Consider the following 13,745-nt stretch of genomic DNA (forward strand, 5'->3'; position numbering starts at 1 on the left):
CCAGAAAGTTGATGCATTGTTTGTAATTTTTTCTTCAGGTTCTTTCTCAGTTTGGAATCACTTGTAGGCTGTGTTCTTTCTGGTCCAACTTCACCACTAGCTTTCAGTGACTCAGTTTTAAATGTTATCAATCAAAATGCAAAGCAGTTGGAAAATAAGGAGCATCTCTGGAAAATGTGGAGTGTTATAGTCACCCCATTAACTGAATTGATTAATCAGGTATGAAATAAATCTACATATTTTAGATAATACACCTTTTTTTTTGTTTGTTTGTGCAATTGGGGAAATGAATAGTAAGTTTGTATTTGAATAGAAGATCATAAATATTTTTTCTGGTGGAATTTGCAAACTTTGTATTTTTGATTTTACTGCATTTCTGCCTCACTGGTAAAGAAACTATAACTTAATGGGGACTAATCATCTTCATTTTCTTCAGTAGTGATTATAAACCTAGAAGGCTCACGTAGATGTAAAATCTTGTATCTTGGGTTCTTTCAGTAGTTTTATTAACGGAATAACAGTGGTTATCTTGACTAGGCTGTATATTCCCATAGTTAAGCCACATTGGTGATTACCTCAAAGCCATATACTATTTCCTTAAGTCAGGAATCTATTGAGAGTTGAATAATCTGTGTATTTAAATACTTAAATCCTTACGTGTACATATTTAACAGAACTGGGAATGGTGACAGGCTGTGCAGCACGTTCTGTTTATGATTTGTCAGCCTCTTTGTCAATCATTAAGTGGGAATATGCATTCTCTGGGCTAATAGTGCTGTAACTCAAAAATGAAATAACTCGAAGGAATTTTGTTGTTGTTGTTGTTGAGTCGGAATCTCACTCTGTCACCCAGGCTAGAGTGCAGTGGCACGATCTTGGCTCACTGCAACCTCTGCCTCGTGGGTTGAAGCGATTATCCTGTTTCAGCCTCCCAAGTAGCTGGGACTACAGGTGTGCGTCACCACGCCCAGTTAATTTTCATATTTTTAGTCGAGATGGAGTTTCACTGTATTGGTCAGGCTGATCTCAAATTCCTGACCTCAGCCTCAGCCTTCCAAAGTGCTGGGATTACAGGCGTGAGCTACCGTGCCCAGCTTCTTACATTATAGTTAACTAGCCCTTATTTTGGCTACTCAAACTAGCACACTATTCTTCTGGAAGAAAAGTCATTTACATTCTTTTTGTTTTTTGTTTGTTTTTGTTTTGTGATGAAGTCTCTGTCGCCTAGGCTGGAGTGCAGTGGCACGATCTCAGCTCACTGTGAGCTCCACCTCCTGGGGTTCACGCCATTCTCCCTCCCGCCTCAGCCTCCTGAGTAGCTGGATTACAGGCACCCGCCACTATGCCCGGCTAATTTTTTTCTTTTTTTTTTTTTTGTATTTTTAGTAGAGATGGGATTTCACCGTGTTCGCCAGGTTGGTCTTGATCTCCTGACCTCGTGATCCTCCCGCCTCAGCCTCCCAAAGTGCTGGGATTACAGGCATGAGCCACCGCACCCGGCCTACATTCTTAAATAGCTTCCCACTGTTAGAACGGTCACAGAGGCCCTTTTTATTGTATTAGTTTTTGCTGGAATGCTGTGTATGTATAGTAGAAGACTTTGGAGTTGGCTCTGGGAATCTCTTTTAGAATTTAAACATAGTGCATAATTTTCTCAGTTTGCTGTTAACAGATTACAGCCACTTGATGACTTAAAACAAGAGAGATGTATTCTCCCTTAGTTCTAGAGACCAGCTATCCAAAATCAAGGAGTTGGTAGGATTGGTTTCTCCTGGAGCTTTGAGGCAGAATCTCTTCATGCCTCTCAGCTTCTGCTGGTTGCTGGCAATCCTTGACCTTCCTTGAGTTGTAGCTGCGTCACTTGACTATGCCTACATCTTCACGTGGTATTGTTTTCTGTGCCTATCCAAATGTTCCTCTTACAGAAAAGACTGTTTATTGGATTGGGGCTGACCCTAATCCAGTAGGACCCCTTCTGAACATCTGCAAAGACTTCATTTCCAAATAAGACTACTTTCGTAGGTTCCAGGGGTTAGGAGTTAAACATATTTTGAATCTCATCATTGAGGGACACAGTTTTGCCCACTTCTTAGAAATAAGTTACTACTTAGGATTAGAATAAGATGATAATTTGTCTAACTTCATTATTTTTCTTGTTTTAGACCAATGAAGTAAATCAAGGTGATGCCTTAGAACATAATTTTAGTGCCATCTATGGTGCATTGACTTTACCAGTAAACCATATTTTTTCAGAACCGCGATTTCCAGTGGTAAGGCATTGTAAAGTATTGATTTCTAAGGGATTTGTACTTTTCTGAAAATATTATTTCATCCTTTATAATCAGCTCCACAATGATTTCTTTTTCTTTTTCTTTTTTCTTTTTTTCTTTTTTTTTGAGACAGAGTCTTGCACTGTCATCCAGGCTTGGAGTACAGTGGTGCAATCTCAGCTTATTGCAACCTGTGCCTCCTAGGTTCAAGCAATTCTCCTGTCTCAGCCTCCCAAGTAGCTGAGACTACAGGACCATACCACCGCGCCCAGCTAATTTTTGTATTTTTAGTAGAAATGGAGTTTCACCATATTGGTCAGGCTTGTCTTGAACTCCTGACTCAAGTGATCCACCCGCCTTGGCCTCCCAAAGTGCTGGGATTACAGGCATGAGCCACCGTGCCCAGCCCACAATAATTTCTAAAATAAGACTTGTTTATGACTTTATTATTAGCTTAGGAGAATGATGAAGGATGAGAGAAGTTCTTTTGGATCTTTGATAAGTTTTGGTATCCTGGCCTTATTTCCTCTCTTCGATTAGATCTCTGGGGTGTGGGGGAAAGGTTATTACTTTGTGTTAGTCTGTTTTTTATTTTGAGACAGAGTTTCGCTCTTGTTGCCCAGGCTGGAGTACAGTGGTTCAATCTTGGCTCCCTGCAACCTCCACCTCCCGGGTTCAAGCAGTTCTCCTACCTCAGCCTCCTGAGTAGCTGGGATTACAGGCATCCACCACTTCGTCTGGCTAATTTTTTGTATTTTTAGTAGAGACGGGATTTCGCCATGTTGGCCTTGAACTCCTGACCTCAGGTGATCCGCCCGCCTTGGCCTCCCAAAGTGCTGGGATTACAGGCGTGAGCCACTGCGCCTAGCCGTTAGTCTCTTTTGTGACACATTAAATGTTGCAGTGTTTTTAAAAGATGTATTGATTCCAGAAACTATTTGATACATAGGTATATATTAACAGAACTTCTTTTTTTATTGTTATTGGTAGGCCACCATGAAGACTTTACTTAGAACTTGGTCAGAATTATATAGAGCATTTGCTCGTTGTGCTGCTTTGGTGGCAACAGCAGAAGAGAACTTGTGCTGTGAGGAACTTTCTTCCAAGATAATGTCCAGTTTGGAAGATGAAGGCTTTTCTGTGAGTTTGTCCTGATGCTACCGTTTTTTGTTTGTTTTTAAAGGATTCTTTTCAAGTAAATGGAGGTAACATTTGTGAGCTATCACTTATTACTGCTTCTGTTTATATGTGACAGAGTTGATATTGAAGACAAGTATGCTTTGTGTAACAGTTTTGTGTCTTTGGGCTCTAAGGTTCATGTTTTGGGATCATTAACAGTGAAGATCTTTTACTATTAACAGTGAAGATCTTTTACTATACTGTGTATCTCCTTGTGCTTCTGCTTTTGTAGATTAACAGTTCAAGGGCCATGCTGCCCTGGACCTCACTTTTGCATATGTATCTGTTAGATGTTTAAATTCAATCCCTTTGAAAGTTTGTAGTCTTAGAAAATATAAGTCTCTTTTCTCTTTCCTTCCCTCCTCATGGAAAGGACAGCTGTTGGGAACAGATTGATATATGTCGTTCCAGAATAGACCTCTTTCTATTTACACATGTCATTTGTATATTGATACTTGCATATGCATATGAATACGGTATTCTTGGCAAGGAAATCCTTATTGCGAAGTAATTATGTAACTTTTCGTAAAACACTGTCTTGGCTCCGTTTCAAGTCAATCCATATAGCTCTATTATTTGTCAACTGCTGTCTAGTATTCTGTAGTATGGTTGTACCATTACTTGGAATTCTATTATTTTTTTAATTTTTTTACTATTTTTTGAGATGGAGTATCACTCTGTCACCCACACTGGGGTGCAGTGGCACGATCTCAGCTCACTGCAGCCTCCGCCTTCTGGGTTCAAGTGATTCTTCTGCCTCAGCCTCCCGAGTAGCTGGGATTACAGGTGTGCACCACCACGCCCAGCTAATTTTTGTATTTTTAGTAAAGATGGGGTTTCACCATGTTGGCCAGGCTGGTCTCGAGCTCTTGGCCTGAGATGATCCACCTTGGCCTCCCAGAGGGCTAGGATTACAGGCGTGAGCCATTGCACCTGGCCTGGAATTCTGCTATTTTAAGGGCATTTTGGTTGTTTCAATTATTTATTATTGTGTATAATCTTGGTAATGGCCTTCACACAGAAACCATTGTTTTTCCATGCAGATTATTGAAATGATATTTGTTGTGTGTGTTTTCTCTACATCTTGTATCTAACACGTAATTTAATGAGGAATAAAGGAAAGTAAAAATAACAGTTCTTTTTTCTTTTCCCCCGGAGACAGAGTCTCACAGTGATTGTTGGGTGACAACCCAGGCTGGAGTTGCAGTGGTGCTATTAATATGGGCTCACTGCAACCTCTGCCTCCCAGGTTCAAGTGATTCTCCTCCCTAGTAGCTGGGACTACAGGTGTGCACCACCACGCCTGGCTCATTTTTGTATTTTTAGTAGAGAGGGAGTTTCACCATGTTGGCCAGGCTGATCTCGAACTCCAGACCTCAGGTGATCCGCCCACCTCAGCCTCACAAAGTACTGGGATTACAGGCGTGAGCCACCAGGCCTGGCCAGCAACTTCTTTTTATGTTTTGTTTCCACTGGGTTTAGTGAAAACTTTTACTACATCATTTTCAAGAGGAATTTGATAGAGAATCTATGATCCTAGTACTTCCAGTCTCAGTTTATTGGTTGATATGATGGCTTTTATGGGGATCTTAAAGGTTAATTATTTTTCTTAAATATTGAGGAAGAGAAAGTACAGTATTTGACTAACAGCAGTTAACTGAAAAAAATATGTAATCATGTACGGTCATGGGCCTCATAACAATGTGTCAGTCAACAACAGACCACAAATCTAGTGCTGCATATCCCAAGGTGGTTGCAGAACGTCATGATACAGTATTTTTACTGTGTCTTTTCGATGCTTAGACACAAATACATACCATTGTGTTACAATTGCCTATAGTATTCAGTATAGTAACTACATACCTGTATGGGTGCCTAGGCTACATGTTTGTAGCTTAGGAACAACAGACTGTATAGGTGTGTAGTAGGCTGTATCATCTAGGTTTGTGTGAGTACCCTGTGTTCCCACAAGATGAAATTGCCTAATGACCCATTTTTCAGAATGGATCTCTGTTAAGCCATGGGTGGCTGCCCTTAATGTACTGTAAGCTGTGGCATACGTTACATAGAATATATGGGAGTTACAGTCATTTTTTCATGTTGCTTACTCTTGTTGAATACTGTCCCAGTACTTGAATGTTTCTAACAGTGATATTCTCTTCTCTAGAATTTGTTGCTCGTGGATAGAATTATTCATATTATTACTATAATGGTTGATTGTATTGACTTTTCACCATATAATATTAAATATCAGCCCAAAGTTAAATGTAAGTATGTATTTTTTAACCTTTGTTTATCCAGTATTTTATAAGCACTACTGAACTTTGCCAGGGGAAGTCCTAATACCTTTGCCACCTCATTTTAGTAACTTTTGATCTTGTTTAACCATGTTAGTTACTATGCCGGGAGCTTTCATACATGTTCTCTCTCTTTTTTTCTTTTTAATTTTCAGATGCTGTGTATCATTCTCTTCTCTCTATCACACACAAAATGTCTTTACTCCTTTTTACAACACAGAAAGATAAATACTATTCTAATTAGAGATTGCCTAATGGTACAAATGGTTTTACTCATTCCATCTGGTATGAAGGATTATCTGGACAGGAAACAGACATAACTTAAAATGTTTTTATTTGCAAGCCTGATTTAAAATAATCATTGAATTGACATTATAATTTAAAAGAAAACAATGGGATCAGTTAATTGGTTATTTTTTCCCAGAAATGTTACACATATTTAACTCTGTTTACCTGAAAAATGGTAAATGATTAAAATTGGACAATTGGGATCATAACAGGTTGTGTGATTTTTAAAAACCATATGCCTTGGTTAGTTTTAAGTTATTTTGTAGCAAATAGTTTTTAAAATCTGCTAATTGATTCAATGAAGTCAAATATATCCACCTGTATTTGTATGTTCATACCATATAGGTAGTGATAATCTGTCATTAATGAAAAATGTTAGTTGATGTTGATATATATTATTTCTTATTGTTTAAAGATTAGGAACATAAAATTATCTACCAATAAGATCTGCCATTGATGAGTTTTTTAAAACATTCTTAGAATCTTTTTTGGTTTTTGAATTTTTACTAAGTAGCAATATGGAGTAACATTTTAAGCTCCTGAAGTATGTTATAGGTCAGAACATCCCAGCCTGAGTCCCGTAGAAATATAGGTTATAGATGTTCTTGACATACCAATCTTAGCTCTCCTCTTGGGCTGACCAGGACCTAATCTGATTACCTCAGTGTGTCAAAAATAGGCTTATCTCTGAAAACCGTAAGTATACCAAGATTGTATAACAGATAATGTCAGAAATTATAAGCCACCGAAGTTTCATAGAGACATAATTTTACCTGTGTTGGTACTTCTGAAATTAGATTTAACCGAATATCCAATTCAGGAACTGTAAGCCCACAGTTACAAATGTCTTTTCCACTCCATGTCCATGCAAAACAGAGCCAGAGTTCCTCTTGCTGTAAAATTTGGGTAATGGGGAGATTTTTAAAAGTAGTTGAGAAGAGGAAGCAATATTAAGACTAACTGAAAGCAAATTGTTATTATCAGGATTGCCTTGGGATTTTTTTGGTGACTTATATTGTGATGATTTCAAATTTAGAGAAATATTGCGAGAGTTTACGTGGAAACTTCGTATTCATTTACTCGGGTTCCTCAGTTAACGGTTTATTGCATTTATCTTATCTGCTCCGCCCTCCCCCCAGAATATACATTTTATTCTTTTCCCCCCTCCAAACCATTTGAAGGTATAGTTTTAGGCAAGTTGACAACCTGGAACAGTTCCTCAGTCTTGTCTTTTGTGTCCTTCAAAAAGCAACTTTAGGCCGGGTGCAGTGGCTCACGCCTGTAATCCCAGCACTTTGAGAGGCCAAGGTGGGTGGATCACTTGAGGTCAGGAGTTCTAGACCAGCCTTGTCAATAGGGCGACAACCTGTCTCTACTAAAAATACAAAAATGAGTGAGGAATGGTGCGCACCTGTAGTCCCAGCTACTTGGGAGTCTGAGGCAGGAGAATCTCCTGAACCCAGGAGGCAGAGGTTACAGTGAACTGAGATCATGCCACTGCACTCCAGCCTAGGCAACAGAGCTACACTCCGTCTCAAAAAAAAAAAAAAAAAAAGCAATTTTACTTTCTTAGAGTCTTTCAATCTGGGATTATCATATTTCTTTAAGATTAGATTCAGGGTCCATTCATTTCTTTACCAGAGTGCCACAGAAATAATGCTGTAGTTCTTTTTCAATTTATTATTTTCCCATTACTGGTGATGTTAACACTTCCTGTTTGTTTGAGGATGGCATCTGCCAGGTTTTCCACTGCAAGGTTAATTACTACTTACTGTGGCACAATTGTTTCTCTAGATACACTTTCATTTACCATCTAATATAACATGGATTATGCTATTCCTCTTTCTGTATTTGTCTCTATTGTCTCTAATAGTGAGAAACCTGGTTTTTCTTACCCTCAATGTATTTACAACTTGATCATTCACTTGTATATAACCAGTCTCCTGACATATGCCTGTCACCTCACCTCAACATTCTGTCAGGGGATATCTGGATATAGTTTTTCAATGTACATTAATGTCTGAGAAATTGATTCCAAGGAGAAAGATTAACTTCCTTTTAGTAGCAACATTTGTTTTTCATGTTACCATATGAGATTAATTTTAATTTAGAAGCATTCATTTTTCTGTTAAATTTGAGATCTCGTTCCTTAAAAGAACGGTTTGATTGAGAGAAACAAGTAATTTTGGAATGGGTATATTTTTTGGGCAAGAGCTATGTGGGTTTATTCTTCTAGGTAGATGTTTACAGAGGGATTAAAGGTACAAAAGAAAGACAGTACTTGTAGACGGGCGGATCACGAGGTCAGGAGATCGAGACCATGCTGGCTAACATGGTGAAACCCCGTCTCTACTAAAAAATACAAAAAAACTAGCCGGGCGAGGTGGCGGGCGCCTGTAGTCCCAGCTACTTGGGAGGCCGGCCGAGGCAGGAGAATGGCGTGAACCCGGGAGGCGGAGCTTAAAAAAGACAGACAGTACTTTTAGGACAAATATTTTTCTTTAAATCTAGGAAACAGGCAGTAGACTTACTGCATTCTTTCTTGGCTTTGCATCTCTGACTTGTTCAGTGTTATTTGTAGGGATCAATGTACTATAGATGAGCAAGGAAATGGTCCGTCATTCTTGGTGGAAATTTTTTGTTTTTAAAACTAACTTTTAAAATTTAAATTTGGAACCTATCTTACATAATTCAGTACTTTCTTGCATATTAGTTGTTGAAATTTTATGAAATGTAAAATAAAAGTTTGAGATGCATTTTATAATTCCTAAGAAAAAATGGACTTGTTTTTCTGAAATTCATATTCATGATCCGCCAAGTAGTTTTCATCTCCCATTCTCATTTGTAAAGATAATGTTCTAGTGATACTTATCCATTAATGGTACATTATGTTATGATTTGTTTGGGGTGTTAGTCAACAAACGGACATGTATTTGATGTATCTAACTTTGTTTGTTTTTGTTTTTGAGATAGAGTCTCGCTCTGTCGCCCAGGCTGGAGTGCAGTAGCGCGATCTCAGCTCACTGCAAGCTCCGCCTCTAGGTTCATGCCATTCTCCTGCCTCAGCCTCCCGAGTAGCCGGGACTGTAGGCGCCCGCCACCATGCCCTGCTAATTTTTTTTGTATTTTTAGTAGAGATAGGGTTTCACCGTGTTAGCTAGGATGGTCTCGATCTCTGACCTTGTGATCCGCCCGCCTCGGCCTCCCAAAGTGCTAGGATTACAGGCGTGAGCCACCGTGCCCAGCTGATGTATCTACCATTTAAATGTGAGCTATACATTGTAAAAGTGGACAGTGACCCTATTTTCAATTTACTTGAGTTTTTAATTCAATTTTTGTTTTTAGCACCACAGAGACCTTCAGACTGGTCCAAAAAGAAGAATGAGCCCCTAGGGAAATTGACTTCTTTATTTAAACTTATTGTGAAAGTGATCTATTCTTTCCACACTCTGAGCTTCAAGGAAGCACATTCCGATACCCTCTTCACTATTGGCGATTCAATCACCAGCATTATTTCCAGTGTACTTGTACATATTTCTTTGCCTTCTATGATCCGAAAAATATTTGCAACTTTAACAAGACCTTTGGCATTATTTTATGAAAACTCAAAGTAAGTATTTTGGGCTAAGTAGCTTTGAATTAAATGTATACAATTTAAATATAGGTCGCAACTTTTACTTTTTAATCAGCTGTGTTGTAGATGGTAGTTGACAATTTTGTGGAGAGGGTAATAAACTACACTTTTGTTAAAAAGAGAGTTCAAGTAGTATAGAAATATGAAAGAGAAATTGGAAGTCTTTCTGTTTTGCCTGTTACTTTCCTTTCCCTTTCCTTTTCAATGCTTATCTTTTCAGAATTGTTTATGCAAACAAGCATACCTATTAAATGCATGATAGGAAAGCCTACTTGACATGCTGTTTTGCAGTTAATTATATGGTATGCACCTAATACAGTTGGCTGTTTGTATCCATGGGTTCTGCATTCATGGATTCAACCCTGGATCGAAAATATTTGGAAAAATTAAAAAGAAAAATAATGCAAATAAATACAATATGACAATTATTTACATTGTGTTAGATATTATAAGGAATCTAGAGATGATTTAAAACCTGGGAGGATGTGTTTAGGTTACATGCAAATACAACTTGTTTTATATTAGGGTGTTGAACATCCATGGATTTTGGTATCCTGGCAGGAGGGTGGTCCTGGAATTAGCCACCACCACAGCCAGCTAATCCCCTATGGATACTGAAGGATGGCTATCTCTGTACCATGTACACGAAAATCTCATTTTTAAAAATGTCTACATGTGATTCTGTTAAACTTTTTACCCAATTTGTGACTGGTGGACATCCATGTTTTTCTAGTGTTTTCCCTCATAACAGTTGAACATTATACGTAAATCATTGCCCACATTTGCCACTATTTCTGTAGAAAATTAGTAAAAATGTTGGTTCAAAGGGCATACACATTTATGTTTCTGAATTGCTCTCCAAAAAACTGAATTAGTTTTGCATCACCCTTTATTTGAATCGAAGCAAGCAGTGCCTTAAAACCTGAAAGAAAAAAAAAAAGCCCCGGTAACAAACTTGTACAAGCATTTTGAAAGGATTCATCAATATTCTTTACAGTAAGCTTGTGTGGTTCAATCATAAGACAGTTTATGTTTCATAAATTAACAGAGAATGTTTTTGGAACAGATTTTATAAAGTACAACCCCCAAATCCGTGAACTTTTCTTTGCAAATCTTTAAGTCTATATTACATTAAAAATAATGCCTAAAAGAAATGTACAGAAACAAGCAGTTAATATGATTATTACTTTGAGGCTTATTGTAGATATTATCTGTGATTCATTTTTCAAAGATGGGATGGTTTTATGCTTAATATTTAGCATTTGAGTTTTTTTTACTTGTAAAGCCTTTGGGCACCTTTTTATATCAATTTATATTTACTATGTCTTTATTACCTTTTTCTTAGGATTAGCTTGATAGATAGTACAGTGTTAACTTGCAGAAATATAAATGGTATTCTATTTTATGTGTTTTCCTTCCTAGGCTTGATGAAGTTCCTAAAGTATATAGTTGTCTGAACAACAAGGTAAAAATAGACAATTGTCCATACACCATACTTTCATGATGAGAAAATGATAGGGTTTAGATAATTTTCTTAAACATAATTCTGATTTTTAAAGGGGTTATTCTTTCTTTTTTTTTCCTTCCTGGAGACAGAGTTTCACTCTTGTCACTCAAGCTGGAGTGCAGTGGCAGGATCCTGGCTCACTGCTGCCTCCAACTCCTGGGATCAAGTGATTCTGCCACCTCAGCCTCCTGAGTAGCTGGGGCTATAGGCACATGCTACCAAGCCCAACTAATTTTTTGTATATTTAGTAGAGACAGGGTTTCACCATTTTGGGCAGGCTTGTCTCGAACTCCTGACCTCAAGTGATCTGCCTGCCTCGGCTTCCCAAAGTGCTGAGATTATAGGTGTGAGCCACCATGCTTGGCCTGTTCTTCATTTTTAATGGATATTTAATAACACTATATGAACACATTTACAGGTTTTGTTTTGTTTTGTTTTTTCTTTTTTTTGGAGACAAAATCCCACCCAGGTGGGAGTGCAGTGTCATGATCATGGCTTACCACACCCCTGCCCTCCTGGGCTCAAGGTGATTCTCTCACCATAGCCTACTAAGTAGCTAGGACTACAGGCATACACCACTGCTCCTGGATAATTTTTGTATTTTTTTAGAGGCAGGGTTTTGCCATGTTGTCCAGGCTGGTCGCAAACTCCTGAGCTTAAGCAATCTACCTGCTTTGGCCTCCCAAAGTGCTGGGATTACAGGCGTGAACCACTGAGCCCAGCCTAGTTAATCAACTCTTAGCTTATCCCTTTATATATCATGGCAATTGGACCCAAAGTTTCTAGGTGAACATGTGTAGGCAACTATTTGTCTTGTTATAATTATTACAAAAACATAATTTCTTTTGTTAATAGAAAATAAGTTCAAAATTGAACTGTAATATTAATAACCAAAGCAAATTCACCTGATAATTTGTCGAGTTATAAAGAGTGATAAATATTTAAGGCAACAATGGGGGTTAGCTTGAAATTATCTTTATTTTAAAAACTGAAATAGCAACACACATTCTGTGAGTTAATGTTTAGTATATTTTTTGCTTTTATTTTTTCCTTTTTCCTAGTTAGAAAAGCTACTGGGAGAAATTATTGCTTGCCTACAATTCAACTACACCGGAACTTATGACAGTGAACTTCTTGAACAACTCTCCCCACTATTATGCATAATATTTCTGCACAAGAATAAACAGATTCGAAAACAGAGTGCTCAGTTCTGGAATGCCACATTTGCTAAAGTGACGCTGTTGGTTTATCCTGAAGAGTTAAAGTATGCTAACAACAAAACTTACATACAACTAACTATTCTGTTGTGATCATGTAAATTGATATTTTGGTTTAAATTAATCTTTTCTTATGGGGTATTGTTACAGAGGATTCCTTAGTTGAAATATTACATTTGGAATACACAATAATTATTAAATATTATTTCACCTTTTCGTAGGTGCTTAGAATAACCTTGATTTCAGGAACCAAGAAAAGCAGTTTAAATTATCCTTAATAAAAGAGACAAGGAGGACAGGAAACGGACAACGTTTTTGTTTTTGTTTTTTGTTTTTTGTTTTTTTTTTGAGATAGAGTCTCACTCTGTCGCCCAGGCTGGAGTGCAGTGGCACAATCTCGGCTCACTGCAATCTCCGCCTCCCGGGTTCAGGTGATTCTCCTGCCTCAGCCTCCTGAGTAGCTGGAACTACAGATGTGTGCCACCATGCCTGGCTAATTTTTTGTATTTTTAGTAGAGACAAGATTTCACTGTGTTAGCCAGGATGGTCTCGGTCTCCTGACCTCATGATCCGCCTACCTCGGCCTCCCACCAAAGTGCCGGGATTACAGGCGTGAGCTACCATGCCCTGCCTGGACAATTATTAAAGCTAGACATGAATACTTTATGTAATATTCTACTTCTTATTGGAATTTTCCATGATAAAAATTTGGAAATTCAGAAAACTACAGGGAAAAATACAAAAACTGCCTAATTTCTCCCAGTTTTATATATGCATAGTAAGGAACAGTCTTTATTTAAAAATAAAGATGTATTTTGCTGCTCTAAAAATTAAAGTGCTGTTATTAACAGATCATCAGTGTTCACCAGTACTACTTGACTTAAGATGTATATTTTATGTACTTTTTTAAAGACCAGTACTAACGCAAGCCAAACAAAAATTTCTGCTCCTGTTGCCTGGTTTGGAAACTGTTGAAATGATGGAGGAATCCAGTGGACCATATTCTGATGGAGTAAGTTGGGGGGTTTTATTGTTCATTTGTTTTTGGACATTTAAGTTATTTGTTGAAAGTTATAAATAAGTAGAACCTGAACAGAAAAGAGGTTTGTAACATAGGCTTTTTCCATTTTGTCAGTTGTGTGGCCTAAAATTACTTTTGTGATTTTCACTAGAGATTCTCATGTAAATAATCTCTAATTCTTGTCATTAATCATTTGTTTTGAACTCAGGTACCTCATCTGTGCTGTTCACAAAGAGTAAAATACATAATCGTTGCTTTGGAAAAACTGGAAATAATGGTTACTAAGTCATGTCTAAGCCAGAGCTGCTGTTCATTTTCTCATTTTTTAAAAA

At 37.8% G+C, this 13,745-nt stretch overlaps 1 protein-coding gene across 8 annotated transcripts in view; it reads left to right on the forward strand.

Annotated features, from left to right (window-relative positions):
• The window catches only part of RIF1 (replication timing regulatory factor 1), a 93,403-nt gene that overhangs the window by 34,628 nt on the left and 45,030 nt on the right, over nt 1-13,745 (forward strand). For all 8 annotated transcript variants that reach the window (XR_002732651.3, XR_002732652.3, XM_023217448.2 and 5 more), the window contains 8 exons: nt 39-219; nt 2,163-2,270; nt 3,261-3,410; nt 5,617-5,716; nt 9,380-9,644; nt 11,091-11,133; nt 12,237-12,439; nt 13,305-13,404. Coding sequence is in view for 6 of the 8 variants with exons in the window: in XM_023217448.2 (XP_023073216.2) it covers nt 39-219; nt 2,163-2,270; nt 3,261-3,410; nt 5,617-5,716; nt 9,380-9,644; nt 11,091-11,133; nt 12,237-12,439; nt 13,305-13,404 (1,150 nt within the window). In the remaining 2 variants the exon portion in view is untranslated. The remainder of the gene's footprint in view (nt 1-38; nt 220-2,162; nt 2,271-3,260; nt 3,411-5,616; nt 5,717-9,379; nt 9,645-11,090; nt 11,134-12,236; nt 12,440-13,304; nt 13,405-13,745) is intronic.

This window comes from Piliocolobus tephrosceles, chromosome 11 (assembly GCF_002776525.5).
Source record: "Piliocolobus tephrosceles isolate RC106 chromosome 11, ASM277652v3, whole genome shotgun sequence".
In the NCBI taxonomy this organism is placed as follows: Eukaryota; Metazoa; Chordata; class Mammalia; order Primates; family Cercopithecidae; genus Piliocolobus; species Piliocolobus tephrosceles.